The sequence below is a fragment of the Leptosomus discolor genome, chromosome 9 (assembly GCF_034619465.1).
Source record: "Leptosomus discolor isolate bLepDis1 chromosome 9, bLepDis1.hap2, whole genome shotgun sequence".
Lineage (NCBI taxonomy): Eukaryota > Metazoa > Chordata > Aves > Leptosomiformes > Leptosomidae > Leptosomus > Leptosomus discolor.
Window position 1 is genome coordinate 41041360 of NC_141399.1, and position 18109 is coordinate 41059468.

An 18109-nucleotide genomic window follows, 5' to 3' on the forward strand; every position below is an offset into this window, starting at 1 on the left:
ATAGCACTCACTAGTGGAATTACTCATGCACGTAAGTGTTTGCAGAATGGTAGATCTCCTGCAAGCTCATCGTTTGCCACAGGCAACTAAAAGCAAGGCCTAGAGGCCAGAGAAGTCTAGATGGAGTCTTGTTTCTTCAATAAACACTACTAATTTCAAAAATTAAAGCATGGAAAAATGAACTAAAATCTATGGTCTTTTTCACTATAATTATAGATGTTTTCAGAGTTTTAAAAAGGCCTAAGAAACAGGCCACATTTTTTATTAACTCCACATCAGTGACTTTTTAGCATTAGACCACATGGAAGTATTAATTAATTTCAGTATGAAGACGAGACCATGCCTCAGAAGAAAAAACAATGATGCATGTAAAGAATAAGAGAGTTCCTCTCAACTTTTGGAACGGAGGTCTCTTTGGACACTCAGTAGTTAAGCAGCCTGTATAAAGGAATTAAGACTTTATTTTCAGGAGAAGCTGCAAAATTAAAAAAAAAACAAACAAAACCAAAAACAAACCAACACAACAACATAAACCCACGCGTGCTATCAAAAAGCATGCTGTAGGAAAAAAAAAAACAACTATCACACACTCCACACTCAAGGTCAATATTCATTTGCATTTCCTACTGATTAATAACGCAACGCAAGAAAGGGAAAGAACTTCTTACACTAGGAGAGCAACAGGCGTGAGGAAGAACTCAGCTCCAACCATGACTGGGACCAGGCTCATTTTAATAAGCAAAGATAAAGTAGAAAACACCCCATGAGGATAAGCAGCTGCTGTTAGTCCCACCTATGGCACACTTAGTACTCCCAAGGTCAGCTTATCCCCATCATCCTAAACTGTGCCAAGTTACACTTCCAGCTTACAAAAGAAAAGATTGTGCCTCTGTTATTCTAAAAGAACACCAAGGCTCTAGTACCTGATGAACTACTGCAGAAAGTAGGCAACCTGAAGTTGTAATATGAAGACTCCATAGATATATTCTGAAAATCTGGAATCACACACTAGTCACAGGTTTGCAAACAATTTTAAACCATTTAGAGATCACGGGAAAGAACAATGATGTGAGAGGATTAACCCAAAAACAGACCCCGTACTTTGTACCTTCATTTTTCACTTTATAAACTCAGTTAGCTTCTAAATCATAATACATACCACATGCAATGGACCAGTAGACTTGAGAGTCTGGTGTTTGATGCAGGATACGAAACGGGGCGACTTTCGATGTAGAATCCAACACCGCATCTAATGTTCCCACAAGAAGACCTGTTGTGTCCAAGAAAACATATACAGCAGAGTGAAACTAAGGTTTTGAAATGTACCTCACTTACGACTCCTTTCTTAGTGAATAGGAATGCTACCCAAGTAAGGGCTAACAAACTCTGAGAGAATAAGAGCACAAATGAGTAAGGCAAAAAGTGCTCCCGGAGGAACCTCTCTGGGATGTGATGATCCAGCAAACACCACTATAAACACAAAAGGAGGTTGACAAAGTTTTTTGAAATAACCCCCTTGGAAGCGATAGCCATGTAGTATGGTAAACCAGAGGACAATCTGAAACGTACCATGGTAGTTCCCAGCCTTCGACGAGCACAAGCAATAACTGAATGACCTCTTAATTACTCACTTACTGTTGATCTGTTTTCCAGTCACAGGAACCAGCCTCTTAGGAGACTGTAATTCTGTTACATCTGATTTTCATGAAAATCCCACAGTTGTTACATGAGAACATCATGTTGTACTTTCTGCATATACAAAAGTTTCGGTGCTCATACCACACTATAGCTAGAAAACGCCTGCCATTCTTCATAAAGAGGCTATCAGATGACCCCAACATAAGTATGGAACACTAATATTTCATCCTACCATCACATGTGTAAGTATGTTACACAAAGCATATTATTCACATATAGATTATACACCCAAGACACAATAGCCACACCTCCTTGACACTATATATTGCATTAGCTCCTATTAAACAGAGTTCAGATCAAAATATACTAATTTAATTAATGAGACATCTCTCCATAACTGGAAGCAAAATGTTTCCTGAGAAAACGAGTATGCATTTTATCTTGGCTGCCAAAATCATTCTTTCTGCACAGTAATAAAAATATGAGCCCAGATATCTTAAAAGTTCCTTTCAATTCTAAGAACCAGGGAATCCTAAAAGAGGAAGAAAAACCTATATAGAAAAATACAAGCTTTTGGATCCTGATGCACAAGTAAAACTTTTTTCTTCTTGTTATAACAGAAACAAAAATACAAGCAGCAATATCTCATGCTTCCTTCCTGTATTTCCTATGCTTGCCACTCTTCTAAGAAGCACGATCACATCAATGGAAAGTTCAACCAAAGCAAAGCTACCAAAGCAATCACACAGAGCTTTTATTCCCCTACAGAACTGCAAATAATAGACGAGATTACCCCCAAAAATATAAGAGATACAATTACCCAAAGAGATCCTGTAAAGTCTGTTCCACAAACCTGTTGAGATCATGGATTCAGGGCATTCCCAAGAAAACGCTATTAGGGTAGAGCACTTGTGGGCAAAGTTAATGTATCCCCTATACCACCTCTAAGTACCCTTCCGTGTTTAATGGAAAATGATCTTATGATTCAGGTTTTTAATACTCCACAGAAGCATTAGATTTAGATCATTTCAAATGCATCCCTCAAAAGTTATTTCAGAATTTTTTGGTTGGCTCATGGTACTTCTTCTTCCACTTTCTTTCCATTAACCCCCTCTCAAATTCTGGCAAAATAACAATTGTGACACAACACAAGAAAGCAAAGTAAGCCAAAACTGAGAAGCCTACAAGAAGCCATCCTCAGAACATGGTTTTCCTAAGGATACACTTTCAGCATAGAGCCTGTGTGACCATGTTACTGTGGCTACTCAACTTTCAGAATGCTTTTGCTTCTCTTCAAAAAAAAGGAAGTAAGTAATAATAAAAAACCCAAAGACCAGTACATTACATCAATCAAAAATATTATCTTGTCTCGTCTGCAATTCACAGATTGTAATTTACTGTTGGAAAGCAGATATATTTGTAGTTTCTAACTGAAGTCGGTCATTGAATGGGTAACATTTATGTCTGTTTAAAGAGCTCTGGCTTACTGAATGAGTCATAATGCAGCTGATCTCAAAGTTGGCTTTGCTTCAGCAAATGTTTTATTATTTCATTCACAATTTTCCTAATATTTTTTGTTATGATATACAGTACAAGGACATTAGTCACCACTCGTAAGGTTGAGGCAACTGCTCAGCTTGAGAGAATGATTACAACAGTGCGCTACAAAGCAGCAGTCCTCAAAATGCCCTAACAGTTTCCATCGACTCAGAAGGTCCTTAGATTTTAGACACCCCAAACTGTATCAGGTTAGTATCAGTCACTTCAACAGTCCCACTAGTCAACACTGCTTTGTCCACAAATGCAATACAGACTACAGGTTTGCACTTAAGCCAATAAATACTCCGTACATTACAAACTAATTCCACGGCTGCGGCCACTGGCATAATTGCAAGGAATCAGCAGAGTCTCACCTGTTTACCCTTGTCCTGAAAGTGCTCTATGAGCTGTGAATTTTTTGAATACTGTATTATCAGTCAGGGTTTCCATAACTACAAGTTGTTGGGTGCTTCTCAAACAACATTTTAAGGATAACCTACAGAAGGTCATCTACTCTCACCTCCGCTCAAAGCTAGACCCCACAGTTTCTACTGGGAATTCCACGTAAATCATCCTCCTGCCTCACTCGGGGAGTGACTTCAGCTGTAGATATGGAAGGTGATGCACATTTACAAGGAGAAAGGGCTCTGCTTTCAGAAAACATTTTCAGTTTCACAGCTACTTGAGTAAAATTACTGGGAAATACCCTAAATACTTAAATAAATAGGGTAAAATTCCCTAGAAAACAAAATAAAGGGCAAGGGATCCAGAATAGCTTTGAAATAAAGATGTATTCTTCCCAAAAGTCTCCAAAACATTTGGTTAGCAAAAGCCCAACATCCAACATTAGCTGCAGAGACGTGCACCAAAACATACCAGCAATGAATTTTCCTCTCAGTTGTACCAATTTATAGTAATAAAGACAATATGTTACATGAAAATAACTGCCCAGCATTTGCCATTTGAGGGCAACACCACTTTGTTTTTCTATTTTTATTTCACAAAGTACATCAAGAGAGTACTAATATTCACCTTTTCTTGGTCCTTTTCATTGCAATCTCAAATAATTTAATTTTTTTTCCTGGAATAGATGTCACTTTTTTTTTTTTTTTTTTTTTTTTTTTTTACAGCTGACAATCTTCTTTTTTTTAAACAGGTATATCATAGCCAGCAATCTGACTACTCTCTATCCTTTGTGGGAATAGTGTAATGCAAACAGAATAATGTAAGTTCCTTTTTACCAATGAAGAATCAGAAGCAAAGAAAACAAGCTGTTGCCTTTTTTTAAAAGACCACTATTGTTCTGAAGCAAAGTTAGCAAAGCCTGTTCTCTCCTCTAATGCATAACAGTACCTTTGAGGTCAATAATTAATTATACTAAAACTGGATCAGACAGCCTCCTGATTTGCTACATTAGAAGTGTTAAGGGACATAAAATATTTATAAGACTGTAAGAGTTCTTTACAAACAGAAACGTTCTCTTAGCACAACACTGGTCAGCCCATTACACTAAGGATTTTGAAAAGTAGACACTTTGATGTACAGTTGAGTTCTCACTCTTACATTTACTTACACCAGCATAAAAAGGAGCTGTTTGAAACTACTGTAAACGCTTTCCCTGAGCGGCAACACCCGCAGAAAGTGATATTCCGCAGCTACAGTCAGCTTCATTTCGGCAATAACTGCTCGTTGCTGCAATCTGAAGAATTCAAAGGCTAATCAGAGCAGAACCAAAGGGGAAAAATAATTCAAAACAAGTAGTTTGTGAGAAAGAGCTGTGGTTGGTTGACCTGGCTGCATGTCAGGTGCCCACCGAAGCTCTATCACTCCCCTCCTCAGCTGGACAGGGGAAAGAAAATAAAAGGCTCGTGGGTCAAGATAAGGACAGGGAGATCACTCAGCAATTACCATCACGGGCAAAACAGACTTGACTTGGGGAAATTAATTTATTGCAAATCAAATCCCCTCCCATGGGAGACACTCCTCCACGAACTTCTCCAACGTGAGTCCTTCTCACAGGCTGCAGTTCTTCATGAACTGCTCCAGCGTGGGTCCCCCACAGGGTCACAGGTCCTGCCAGCAAACCCACTCCAGCCTGGGCTCCTCTGTCCACAGGTCGTGCCAGGAGCCTGCTCCAGTACGGGCTTCCCATGTGGTCACAGCCTCCTTCAGGCATCCACCTGCTCTGGTGTGGGGTCCTCCAGAGGCTGCAGGTGGAGATCTGCTCCAGTGTTAACCTCCATGGGCTGCAGGGGCACAGCCTGCCTCACCATGGTCTGCACCACAGGCTGCAGGGGAATTGCTGCTCCAGTGCCTGGAGCACCTCATCCAGGAGCAACTCTGCAGAGTTCCTGCTCTCACATATTCTCGCCCCTCTCTCTCGGCTGCTGTTGCGCAGCAGCTTCTTTCCCCTCCTTAAATGTGTTATCCCAGAGGTGCCACCACCATCACTGATGGGCCCAGCCTTGAGCAGCAGGTCAGGTCCATCCTGCAGTCGGCTGGCATCGGCTCTATCAGGCATAGGGGGAAGCTTCCCCCTGCTACCAAAACCTTGCCCCGCAAACCCAATACAATAGCAAACATCACAGAATCACACAGAATCACAGAATGTTAGGCATCCTTCATTTTGATCAGATAACTGACCTACTTGAAGAGCTAAAACCATTTACAGGCATTCTCCTAAGCTTTCAGCACACAATTCTTCATGTCAGGGGAGAAACACACATCCAGAGTGAATTGTTGCCAAATTACAATGCAGGAGACCCAAACTGTAAATCCCTACTACAGCAAATATTTATTTACAGAGACATGATAAAGCTTCATTCCATAACAGCAAGTAGTTTTACAGAGCATTTTGGTTGGTGTTTTTTTTAAAAAAAAAAGAAGACTGAAGCCCCAGTTTTCACCAGATAAACTAAGATACAAACGCATGCCATATAACCCACGAAAAGCCATCGTCTCTTGTGTATTTGATTTAAAACACATGAATGCCAACTTGTGAATAAGACCTTTTTTTTCTACTTCCTCAAATTAAGCACAGAACTCTGTTTTCACTTAATTTTATTTCCCAAGTGAACTTGATGTCATGACTAAGAAACCTCACCTTAATGAAATACTGAGCATGGGCTGAGATGCAAACGTTCTTAATCAATTGAGATGTAAACCAGGCTAGTTTAAACCTTCAGTGAAAAAACAATTTTATCTCCATTTACAATAACTAAATAACATAATGGTCAGAGGTTATGACTCAGGTAAGACAACAGTAACTCCTTAAACTAAGGTGTGTGTCCAAGCCCTGTGTAAAACTCTCTGTGGCCATAAAGATACCCTTGAAAGCAGGGAAAATTAGAAGCACAACTTTGAAAAAAGGTAAGTATCAGTCTCCTTGGTAGGTACAGAGAAAAGCGTTGAAAATATCAGAGCTTCTCCTTATCTTTGCTTCTGTACGGCTAAAAAGCTGTATAACACAAATTGAGAAGCCTGTGCTGGTCATTTTCCTACCTGCCGTCCCCAAATGTAAATGTGCTTCTTAACAGAGCAGTGTTACTTGTCTCACAAATACAAGCACTGCAAAATAATCTTTGCTACAGCTGCTGGAAAAAAAAAATATGCAGCAGAGATCATTTCAGATCTTTATTAACCAGTAAGTTTTCCTTTTGATTCCTATCACAGTTGAGGACCTGCAGCAAGCAAGCCACACTAAAAGCTCAGTGTGCTAAAACACCAGCACGTATAAACAATTTCTGCCATTTATTCTACTGCTGTATATTTACAGATGTCACAGCACAGACCTTTAAGTTTTGAAAAGCAAGCATCTTCTTTGCTGCATACTGAGTCTAGCTACAGCACAAGTTTCCTCTCCTGTCCGGCAGTTACTACCAAAATAATTTTCTTTAAGTTTGTACTAAGATCACCAAATGCTTTTTTAATTGGTCCACCAGGAAATTCTGTTAACAGAAGTTAAGGTCCTTGCCGTTGACGTTCACTACTTGATAATACTTTAACACTATTCCTTTTGACAGATACTAGATAAGGAAAATTTCCCCAGAGCACGCATGTAAGCCTAGCTCTGTCTTTTCCCTTCCTCCAAACTCCTATGCCTGCAAGCTAGCCAGCAATGGCACTGACAACAAGCTACATCTTTTAAAACGCAGGAATACCAGCAGGGGCCTTCTCAGGGTGGCAATAACTGCTGCAGGAAGTCCAGGCCTTGAAGAGTCTGGGTTTTTCCCTACCTTTCCAACCACAGCATATACAACAAGCAGGAAAGACTAGTTCCAACCATTTCTTTAATTCCTAAGTTTTTCTCCTCTCACAGTTGCATTTTACTTAAATTTCTCAAGCAGAAAGAGGCAAATTGAAACAATGGAAGCAAAAACCAAATAATTTGTTTGTTCATATTTCAGGGAAAGGTTGGTATTTTATGACATCAAATACTCATTTGTGTAACTACTCCCAGAATACCCATCTCCTAATTAAGGTCCTGTCTAAACCATAACCAAAGCAATGTCTTTATGACCAATGTGCTTAACTCAGTAGACCTTGGTTACAGCACGTGCATTCACAACACAGGTTTTGTGTCATCATAACTGTGCTTCAGCACATGGGCCATTTTGCCTAACTATATTCTTATCAATACACTCCAAAAACCTGAGTAGCTCTCCCATAGCGGCTCTGCAGAAGACAGAACAACCAGGGGACATGGTCACACGGTTGTGCTGCCAGACATATAGCATGGGGCAGTCTGTTGCACATTGAATTATCAGACGTAGAACCAGTCAAACAGGTTACAGTATCTGCATTCTTAGGTGAGGTCTAAGAAAGCAAAGAGAATGAAACGTAAAGCTAAGCAGGCACATACCCGCAGAAAGAGAGCCAAGGCTAAGCAAAACCAGCACAAGACTTTTCTGTCCATTTTTATCCACACTAGCCAACTCAGAACCACACTGCGTGTGGACACAAGCCTTAAGAGCTAACTACCATCTACAGATCACAAATTAGTCCAGAAGGGTCATACAAACAAACCCAATTGCAGCCTTCTTTCCAAACCTAGGACAGCACCAGAAATCCAAGCCTTCTTCCAGGTAAGTGTCTCTGCTGTCATCTGTCTATTTTAACTTGGTCTGTACCTTCTCCAGCTATTGGCTGCTTCCTCAAAACTCACATCTCCCATCCTTAAAGTCTGTCTTACACTTACAACAAGCGTACTCCTGTATTCTTGGGAATCCTTTGCTACTGCCTCCTCAGCTAGTCCCCTTTACTGCTACTCAAACCCTGCAGCACTGTTCATCTTTCTTCCCATTCCTGCCTTGAGGCATTGCCACTCTCTTTCCTCAAGACTCCGTCTTGCACTGCTGCCTGCCTCTTTCACTCGTCACTCCCCAGTCCCTCAATGCTGCCAGTCACCTCTAGCCTTGTCTCACCAGATGAAAAACACTGTGCACAAGAACAAGATTTTACTTCGCGCATTTGCAATGACCTCATAGATAAAAGCTGTTCATTGGGTTTTTTTCTAAAGTAAGCTCTAATTTTCTTAAGTGACACACAGCAATATAAAATTAAAATCAGGCATAGCAAATTATGCTAGCTTATACCTAGGAGGTTTGAATATTTTCAAACAAATGTAACTGCATTTTTTCCAATCTTCTTGTTAATCTTTCTTAATCACAATTTTAATTCAATAACATCTCACTTTTTGTCTCTGTCCAGTGAAAAACATAACTTGCACAGATGAAATCTGTATGAACCTAAGGTTATGAGAAAAGCTACAGAAATAAAACGCACAACATAAAAAATGCATACGACAGGAACTATCCCGTTCAAGTGTTATTCCTCACTGTCATCAATGAGGACAGAAAACTAGTGACAGAAGCCTCACCTTCAACAAAAACCGAAGGGCATGAGGAGACCCCAGCTGTTTGTCTAGCTGTAAGCCTATGGAGATGTTTTTAAATGAATTTAATTCTAGTTCTCATTGTCTCACTTTAGTCACAGCTCTTAATTTTACTGCACAGAAAGACAAGCTTCATACCGACACAGCTTCCTTGGCTTCCAAAGACACCAGGGCAGAGAATGGCCCATCTAGCCTGATGACCACAAGACTTTCACGCTTGCAAAATATCACCCTTGGTTCTAAGCCGAAACTTAACATCATCTGTCTATTTACAATATTACGATATGCCTCGAAGAGAATCTGGGATTTTGTGATGTATTCTTTCTACACTTTCCTTGCGCCCTGCAAGTGGTTCAGATGTCAGCGACAGATGCCCCACCTCCAGCTGGGAGGGCTATTTCTACATCTGAAATTAATCTGCCAGAAGTCTGGACTTTGTGGTTTTGTCCAGCAGAATTAATAAATGTTTCAACAAGACTATTATGCCTCATGTTTAATATAGCCTGCTTTACGATGACACAATTGGAGAGCCTAGAAAATCCAGGGAGATGTAACTCGTGTAAAACACCCAAGAACCATACCCCACCCAAGAACAACTTTACTCTGCTTCCCTGTAGCATTTCTCCTTGACAGGGTCAATGACAGCTGTCACCAGACTATGGAGGAGCCAGTTCTAGTCTGAACAGCTACTGTCACAGCAGAGGTCTCAGTGGTAGGCAGGGTCCCTGCAGTGCGTAATGATGCAAACAGACAAGAACTAAAAATAGAAACTTGGCTCCATACCTTGAAGTTCTCATGAAATAAAGTTTATTATACAGTGGTCAATGCCCTGTCACTTTCCTGAACCACCCCTCCTGACAAGCTCCATCAAATCATATGCTTGTTTTCTAAAATAAGGGATCCGAAGTCCCTGAGCGGGAGCTCATTTCAAGCAGCCTCAAATGCATGCAGGAAAAGGGATCTGGAAGTGAGCATCTTGCCAAAGCAAGACAGATCTGTCATACAGATCTGTCATTTCTTCTGACCCCTCCACTTCCAACAAGCTGCAAACCGACCTCTTGTCAGCGTGTCCGTAGGAGCAAAGGGCTGTTAAGCCACTGCCAAGTGTCGGGCTACCCTGACCTCAGCTCGATGTACCACCCCACGGGCGGCAGCCGGCCCAGAGCGGCCGGCTGCCCCCAGCCCCGCCGGGACGCACGTCCCCAGCGGGCCCCTCTGCACCTGGGCGCCACCACGGGCACCGGCAGGCGCCATCCCACTCGGAGTCTGCCCGAAACTTCATCAAACCTTCCTTTTCCCAGGGGAATGTCTTTGGAAATGCCTCTCTCACGCAAGGAAAAAGGGGGGGGGGGGGGGGGGGGGGGGGGGGGGGGGAAGAGAACCATATGAGAAACCCCACGAAGGGCAAGGGCAAGGGCTCCAAAACTCGGCCAGGCCTCCCCTCCTCCCTGCCACTCTGGAGCGGTGGGGTCCCAAGACAAGCAAACAGCCACCTCCCCCTCCAGCCCTTCCTCCGGCCCCTTCTCGCGCCGGCCCCTGAGGGACACGGCCTGAGGCGGCCGCGCCCCGCCGCCGAGCCGAAGGGAGACCCTGCCCCGGCCCCCGGGGGGGCAGTACCTGCCAGCCCTCCTCCGCCCTCCTCGCCGTAGCCCCGGCGCCTCTGCAGCACGAAGTACTGGTTGGAGCGCTCCTGCACCCACAGCTTGAGGGCATTTTTCAGCAGCACCTCCTCAGGCTTCAGCCACATCGCGGCGGCCCCCTCACTCCCCGCCGCCGCCCATGCCCGCCGCGCCGCCCGGCCTCCCGCTCCCACGCACACAGCCCGGCTGCCAAGCGCCGCCGCCGGGGGGGACGGGAGGAGGAGGGAGCGCTCCTGTCCCGAGGCATGCTGGGAGCTGTAGTCCTCGCGGCCCGCTGGCCGCGCAGCTCCGCTGCCTCAGGACTACAGCTCCCGTCGGGCCTTGCGCGGCCGCCCTCCCCCGGAGCTGCGTGGCGGCAGCTTGCCTGCCCCCGGCTGTCAGGGGCAGCCGGAGGGAGGCCGGGGGGCTCCGCTGGCACCCTGAGGGGCTCGTCCCCGCTCGGGGAGGCAGCCCGAGAGTTATGGCTTCTTCTGTCCCACGGGCGCGGGGAGAGACTCGTCCTTCCGCCCCCCGCTCACGGCATCTCCCCTGCCGCTGCCTGGCGCCCCTCTCGCTCCTGTCGGGCAGGGCCGCAGCAGGCTCGGACCGCCCCGGCGGGCCTCCAGCGTGTCCCTAAGGTGCCCCCGTAAAGCGGGTTGGGTACTTCTGTGTCCTCCCTGCCAATGAGAGAAGCTCCCATTTTCAATCCTGGCCAAATGTTACTCCATGTTCAGCCCAGAAGACAGACACGTCACCAAAGACTTTGGCTTTTACGTTTGTTTTCCCATCAGCACCAAGCCTTACGCTGCAGCAGGAGACTGAGGTGCAGGAAAAAAAAACACTGGAAAAACCTGCCACACAAGGAAGGGAGCCACGACCACCACCTCCACCGACTACAGCGCCCCAGTCACAGCCCCATGCATGTCCCCTCCCCGGTCACAGGCCGTGCCGGGAGCAGAGGAGCGGCCCCACCAGCTGCCGAAGCAGACACATGGTCACCCTTGCCTATTTACATTTCGCGTTATAAAAAGACAATCTGCCTCGTTGCTTTTATCACCCAACACGATTGAGCGCTAATTTGGAGGAGATGTTTTGGTTGCCCTAACAACAGCTTGACTCATGGTCTCACTATTTTCATGATTTGTCAGCAAGACCTTCAGCATTCGTCCTCAATGACTAGCTTTTCGGATTATTTGCAGGCTGACTTCACCAGTTGGTCTATGCTAGAATAAATCAATCTATCCTGTTCAGGAACAAGACAGTGGCTTTCATGTTCATAAGGACTGTATTTGAGTATCCTCTCTTACTATCTTCTGTTGCTGTCTCCTGATTAAAGAGCAGTTCTCACAGCCAGGTTTCAAAAGGAATCAGGTGCTGGAACTATTCTGCCGTATGTACCCAGCAATGAAAGATTTCTCAAGGCTGTGTGATGACCTCGGGACTTGCTTTCCATGGGCACTGGTCAGCACAGTGTAACTCCCAGCTCCCCATGAAGTCGAGATCACAGCCACCCAGCTGGTCAGTCCACCCATTATTGAGCACCTTCCCTTGCTGTTTCTTCTCCAGTCTCTTCACTACATCCCAAAGAGCCCCAAATCTCTCCCTGAGGCTTTACACTTGATAGCACTCTGCATCCTAAATGGTATCTTTTTGGTGCTGACCAAAAACACAAGCAAAAACCTTCCGGGAGTGGAAGCCTCCCTGCCTCCTCCACTCCAAGTTGCTGGTGCTGCAGACTTCTCAGAGTTACCATCTTTTCCCACCTCTGTGCAAGATTCACCCCTGGTCCTGACACAATCTGTCATTCAGTACAAACGGAGCAAGTAGGACATTCCCATGTCCCAGGAATTTGTCTGCAGTTTTCTGTCCTGTCAGATCCTTCACTCAGCTCTCCAGCATAGTTGAGCTTCCTAAGATTTTCAAGAATAATGCTTTATTGATTGGGTATCATACGAGAAATTCAGCACACAGTTGTTTAAACTAAGCCTCTATTTTCAGCTCTTTCTAAAAAAAAAAATAAAATAATTGTGCACATCAGGCACTAACTTTAGGTTGCAAACTTTTGCTTTATCCTGTCTTCCTTTCATCAGGCCCAAATGTACTTCATTACCAAAAATGCTTCTGCCAGCACTGGTCTATTTGCGAGCCCAGGCAAGTTTTTTGCCAAGTGCTCGCAGAAAGATATTTGGCAATGCCTGTCCAGTTCCAGCTGCATAAGGAACAGCCTACCCAAAGGCACCAGCACAAAAGCAGAACCAAGTGTGCAATCACACTTAGCTCACTGGAAGGCTTCAAAACTAGGTGAATTGCACTGGTATGAGACTTTTTTCCTTTTCTTTTCTTCCAGTCACTCATTGCACCACAGCAAGAGAAGCTGTAGTATTAAAAGGTTTTACCTTTGGGACTGAGTAGAGCTTTAACTAATACTATTCTTTTTACCTGTTTTTATAACAGAGTAGGAAGCAACAAATTTTTGATGCTTCACCTTTACTAGAAAGGAAAAATGAATTAAAAGTCACTAGCCAGCATGTAGTAACTAACACAGGTAAAACTTTAATGAGACGAGGCAAACAGCTCCTAGATATACCAGCATATCGCTCCTCATGGGGCAGTTTCTTCACTCCCCTCACCTGAAGTGACTGAGAGTAAGAGACATTAGCGGGTTCCTGGAGATTTACCAGCTGAATGGATAGAGTGATTCCTGCATAGGTGCTGCTCTTCTAAGAGCATTCCCACAGAGTTTACCATTTAATTTTCCCCAATTAGCCAAGCCCTTGTGTAGCAAATACCTATTAAGGATCTAACACAGGTCTTCTAATTCTGATGCTAATTGTAAGGAGAGATGCCCTTGGCATTTCCCACCAGAGCTTGGCTTTTGGCATCTCACACACACTGGACATGTTAGGACATACACTGCTGTCTCATGTAAGATTCAAACTTTGTTAATTAGATAAAAAATTAACAGTAAAATGCTACTGCTTGGAAAACGTCTGTTTTGTTTTCCTCCCCCTTGGTTCAAGGTCTTGAATGTCTGTCTTTTTTCCAATTCCTTCAGGCACTGGATTCTTAACTAAATATTATTAAGATGCAAAGAGTGCCCCTCTATCAGTTTGGAGGAATTTATTTATAGGCACTTAAATTCTTTCTTAATCAGTGCACAGTCATCCTACAGTCTAATCAATGCATTCTACAGCGACAGAGATCCATTTAGTGCTGCAGAATTTTTCTTTCACTGTATTAAAGACCTCATAGAAATGCTAAATTACTTCCCTCAAGCAACCATAGCCAAGATTATATAAATAGATAAATAGCAATATAAATAATTTTTGGCTTCCCTCTGTATAACCAACAGTCAAACAACCAGTGCAGAGAATTACATAGTAGTTAATTCACAGTGGGTGAACTCTGCAATTTGGTTTCAAGTTTCCCTTAAAGCCAAAATTAAATTGCCAAAGCCAGTAGATTTTCTTTCATCTCTTCCAAAATGCCAGCCATTACACCTCTGCGGGAGCAGAACTCTATTGAAATCTGCACAGGAAGAAGATCAGCCTTAATCTGGGTGAAAAGGCAGGGCTACCTTCTGAGCTGGTGTGTGTTAAACACAGAATGAAATTACATTAAATCGCACAGCCAAGGCAGATATGTGTATTTATTCTGTCCAACTGTTAGGTCATTTGACACGTGCAGCTCTTTCCACCTAATGACCGAGATGGACTAAGTCTCTCCATTTTATGGGAAGAGTCCAACTGCCCTTTTGATTCAAACTGCTTTTATACGTTTGCAGCCCCTCATCACAAGTCCTGCTTTTCCTTTAAGCAAAAATCTCAGCTATGACTACATGTCTACTGGGACACCTGAAAGTTTTCCTCAATATGAGAAAATTGTGTTATTTTGGTTTGGGTTTTAAAATAAAATCCTGCTGCTGTAAAGCCTGGTTGACAAGAAAGCACAGTAATCCCGCACCAGGTGACAAGGCTTCCTCTCGTGCAGGGATAAACAAAAATCTTTCCCAGTCCCCCTTCAGGAGCCTACAAGCATTTGAGTGAAGTGTCTAGATCAGAGCTTTCCTGGGGGTGAGGGAAATGACAGCAGTAAGTAAACACTTGGAGATAATGCTGTAGCCTGTTCTGATTTCTCTTTGGGGGGAGAATAATTGACATGTCTGTGTAACTCAGTGGGAATATTAACAGAATTAATAGGCACACATTTTAGCAACTGTTACCACTTGTGGGCACGTAATTTCCATTACCTTACATGCAAACATAAGCGTATAGATAGCAAAACCCAAGACTATTGCACAATAACAGCAAGCTTGCATTGCATTTCAGAAACAGCCCTATCCCCAGGCACGCTCTTGTTTGCCCCTTGCTCAGAGGAAAGAGTCTATCATGCCATAGCGCACATATATATACATGTATACAGAATAGAGCCATTCAAGCCCACAGCATCACCAAAAAACCAAACCAAACCCAAACTGCTGCACAGTGCTCTAAGCAGGGTCAGCTGACGACAGCTGCTATCCGTGGAAATACAAAATGCAAAGTGAGAGTGGAGCTTTGAAATTTCTTTAAAGCAGGTAGTACTGTAGCAGTGTTCTCAAAGGGGAAAACCTCTGCAGAGTTCAGTGAAATACGACAGTGGGTTTTTTCCAAAAGTCAGACAGCAACAGACCCAAGTTCAGTATCATAGACCGCATACATGAAATTTGCACGCTTTCATTTTTAAATAAACACCCTTGCATAGCTAATATTTACAAATAAATGTGCACACACAGATACATGGCAGATCAGAGGTTGAACTGCAAAACCAGAGAAGCATTAAATTCTTTTGTCTAGCAGTAGCTCAAAAACTGTTCAGGTACAAACACTGTTATTTATTTTCCTTTAGCAGTACTTCACACTAGATATAAGAATCTTAAAAAATCTTCCTGAAAATTAGTATGTGTGCCTTGAGCTCCAAGCAAGCCCACATCTTGACAGAACACATACATAGCATCTGATTCTATAGTAGTGCGAGTTCAGTGACATGAACTGCTGCATCCCCCAGTATTCCACTAGTGCATTCCTTGAGAAAATGCTGGGCACTCACCTTGTCCTTAGAAATACAAATCCTGGGGAAAAAAAAGCAGGTTTATTGCTTTTAAAAGACAGTAAATAGTAAGGCTTGAATCCTATAAACAAAGAAACCCAAATGTATAGATTGGAACAACAAAAAAAAAAGCCAAAATGCCTTTCATTGTATTGAATTGATCTGAATCCCCCCCTTTCTTTGATGGTCAAATCTTGTTCCTCTTAAACACAGAAAACTGGCAGATGATTTCATGAGAGCATATCATCATGAAATTCTACTACGTTACAGCTTATACACCACAATAAATTTATAAAAGCTTTTTGAAATTAAAATGGAATTAAGTGTTCAGGGGTTGTATATTTACTGCTTGGCAGTTCCTTTCTCTGCCCTGCACTTCAGATGTAGAATAGAAAGGTGATCACAGCAAAATACAGCTTCAGAGTGAAGTCTGATCATACTCAGCTTTGCAATTTGAGCCCATAACCAACTGATGCTGCTTAGACTAGACTTGGAACTGAGCTAAAAAGAAGCACAAGGCTAACCACTACCAAGCTGGCCAGGGGAGTGACAAGTTTTTACTACATCTGATAGCATAATACAGAACAAAGGGCATTTAATTGGTTTTAAAATGCTTTGTTTTACAAAGCAAGCATAAACTGCTGAGTAAAGGAGGGATGCTGAGCAACATGACAGAGGAAAGCAAGAAGAAACCTGTCTGATCTGAAGAGATTGCCTTGTGCCAAACATGCCTAGAAGAACAGTTCAGAGGTATGTCAAGCAGCTCACTGAACATACCCTAAGCCACTTGGGTTTTCTTCTATATAGAGTACAGCTACAAGGCATAACTAGGCTTAAGCCTCTCAACACAATTTCAATCCATGTTAACAGTAGCACCCTGCACGTAATTAGCAGTCCTTATTCTAATTAGTTTGAGCACGTACTGCTGCTTTTTGGCCTCCCAAAACTGAGTGAGTTTTGCAGTTGTGGGACAGAGCAAATTCAGCATCTGTTTCCGTATAAGAGCTGGTAATTGACATTTAATGTCCGCCAGGGTCATCAAAATATAGTTTTATTTACATTTTCATATTCAAATTCAATACAAATAATTTAATATTTACAACAATTTTAATTGTACTATAGCTAAGAAAATGCATTGCTTTTCCTCTCCAGCTTCAATAGTACTTTGTTGCAGGCTTTAAGACAAAGTTCTGGTAACATTAGAAACAAGCTGTAGATACAGAGATAAAAAAATAAAGTGCATCTGTAAGATGTCCTTAGTCACCTTTGCTGGGCAAGGCCCTACACGTACTACTGAGGCACCCAGAGCTCCTCCTCAACCCCAGTTCAGCCCCCCACAGACGGCAGACAACTTCTGTAAACATAACAGATGATTGGAGGACGCCAGCTCTCTCTGCAGCTTTAGCACACTGGCAAGAGAATGCACAGCAACAGTCCAGCATTTTTCAGAGGCCGGATCATTTTCTGAACAACACAGCAGATCTTTTGGGAAGAATCTATCTTTTCATCTTTAATTCAGTCTTCCTGAAGTCATCCCAGACTCTCACAAAGGCAGGACTCTGGCATACTGGTGGTTCTAGAGATGGTTATAACTCCAAAAATCATGGAGGATCTTTCAGACTGTCTAATATTAACAGGTTTGAAAAGTTCCTACAATTTTTCCCTTTACAGTATTGTGCAAGTCAGATTTGGCCTGTCAGCTTGAAGCTCTTTTTCCCTTTAGGAATGTCTGGTTGGCAGGCTGGGAGCTGAGAGGTAGAGAATCAATCTGTTTACTAGAGAACCAAAGACACTGTGGACAAAATCCAGGACAAAATCCAGTTTGACAGGCATTAGTTTGTACTTTCTCCTATCAAATTAGTGCACTGAAATATTAAATACAGTGCTGCTTTAAACTAAACTGCCTGGTAAATAAGTATTAGACCAGATCAAAAAAAATTTTTTTTTTTTTTAACAATGAAAATCCACTTGAATTAAAACAATAAACAACAAAAAACACAAGTCAAAACAATTCCCAGTAAAGACAGCTATGACAAAGAATCTTCTCCTTATTTAAATGACTCAAACACTGAAGAGAAGCTTTGCTGAAGATGGAACTTTTGTTTTAGTGTTAAAATAAGATGTTTTTCTTTATCTGAAGAGTGCTAAAACGAAATTCCACATGGAAGATGCAGTTTTAATAATTGCAAACCATACAATTATGATTTGAACAAGTCTATTTTATATTAGAATTGCTAAGGCAGTATTTTTCTGCTACAGTCTTCCAACGTTTGGGGTACACATGACAGCAGTAGGCAGCTCCTCGCAGAAGGCTTACACCATGTTGCTGGGC

The 18109-nt window shown here is 42.8% G+C and overlaps 1 protein-coding gene across 4 annotated transcripts in view; it reads right to left on the reverse strand.

The window, feature by feature from the left end:
* Positions 1-10817, reverse strand: part of TBC1D8B (TBC1 domain family member 8B) — a 37176-nt gene extending 26359 nt beyond the window's left edge. For all 4 annotated transcript variants that reach the window (XM_086469663.1, XM_086469660.1, XM_086469659.1 and 1 more), the window contains exons 1-2: positions 10688-10817; positions 1160-1270 (exon numbers count right to left, since the gene is read on the reverse strand). In XM_086469663.1, coding sequence (XP_086325789.1) covers positions 1160-1270; positions 10688-10817 — 241 coding nt within the window. The remainder of the gene's footprint in view (positions 1-1159; positions 1271-10687) is intronic.
* Positions 10818-18109: the final 7292 nt, after the last annotated feature.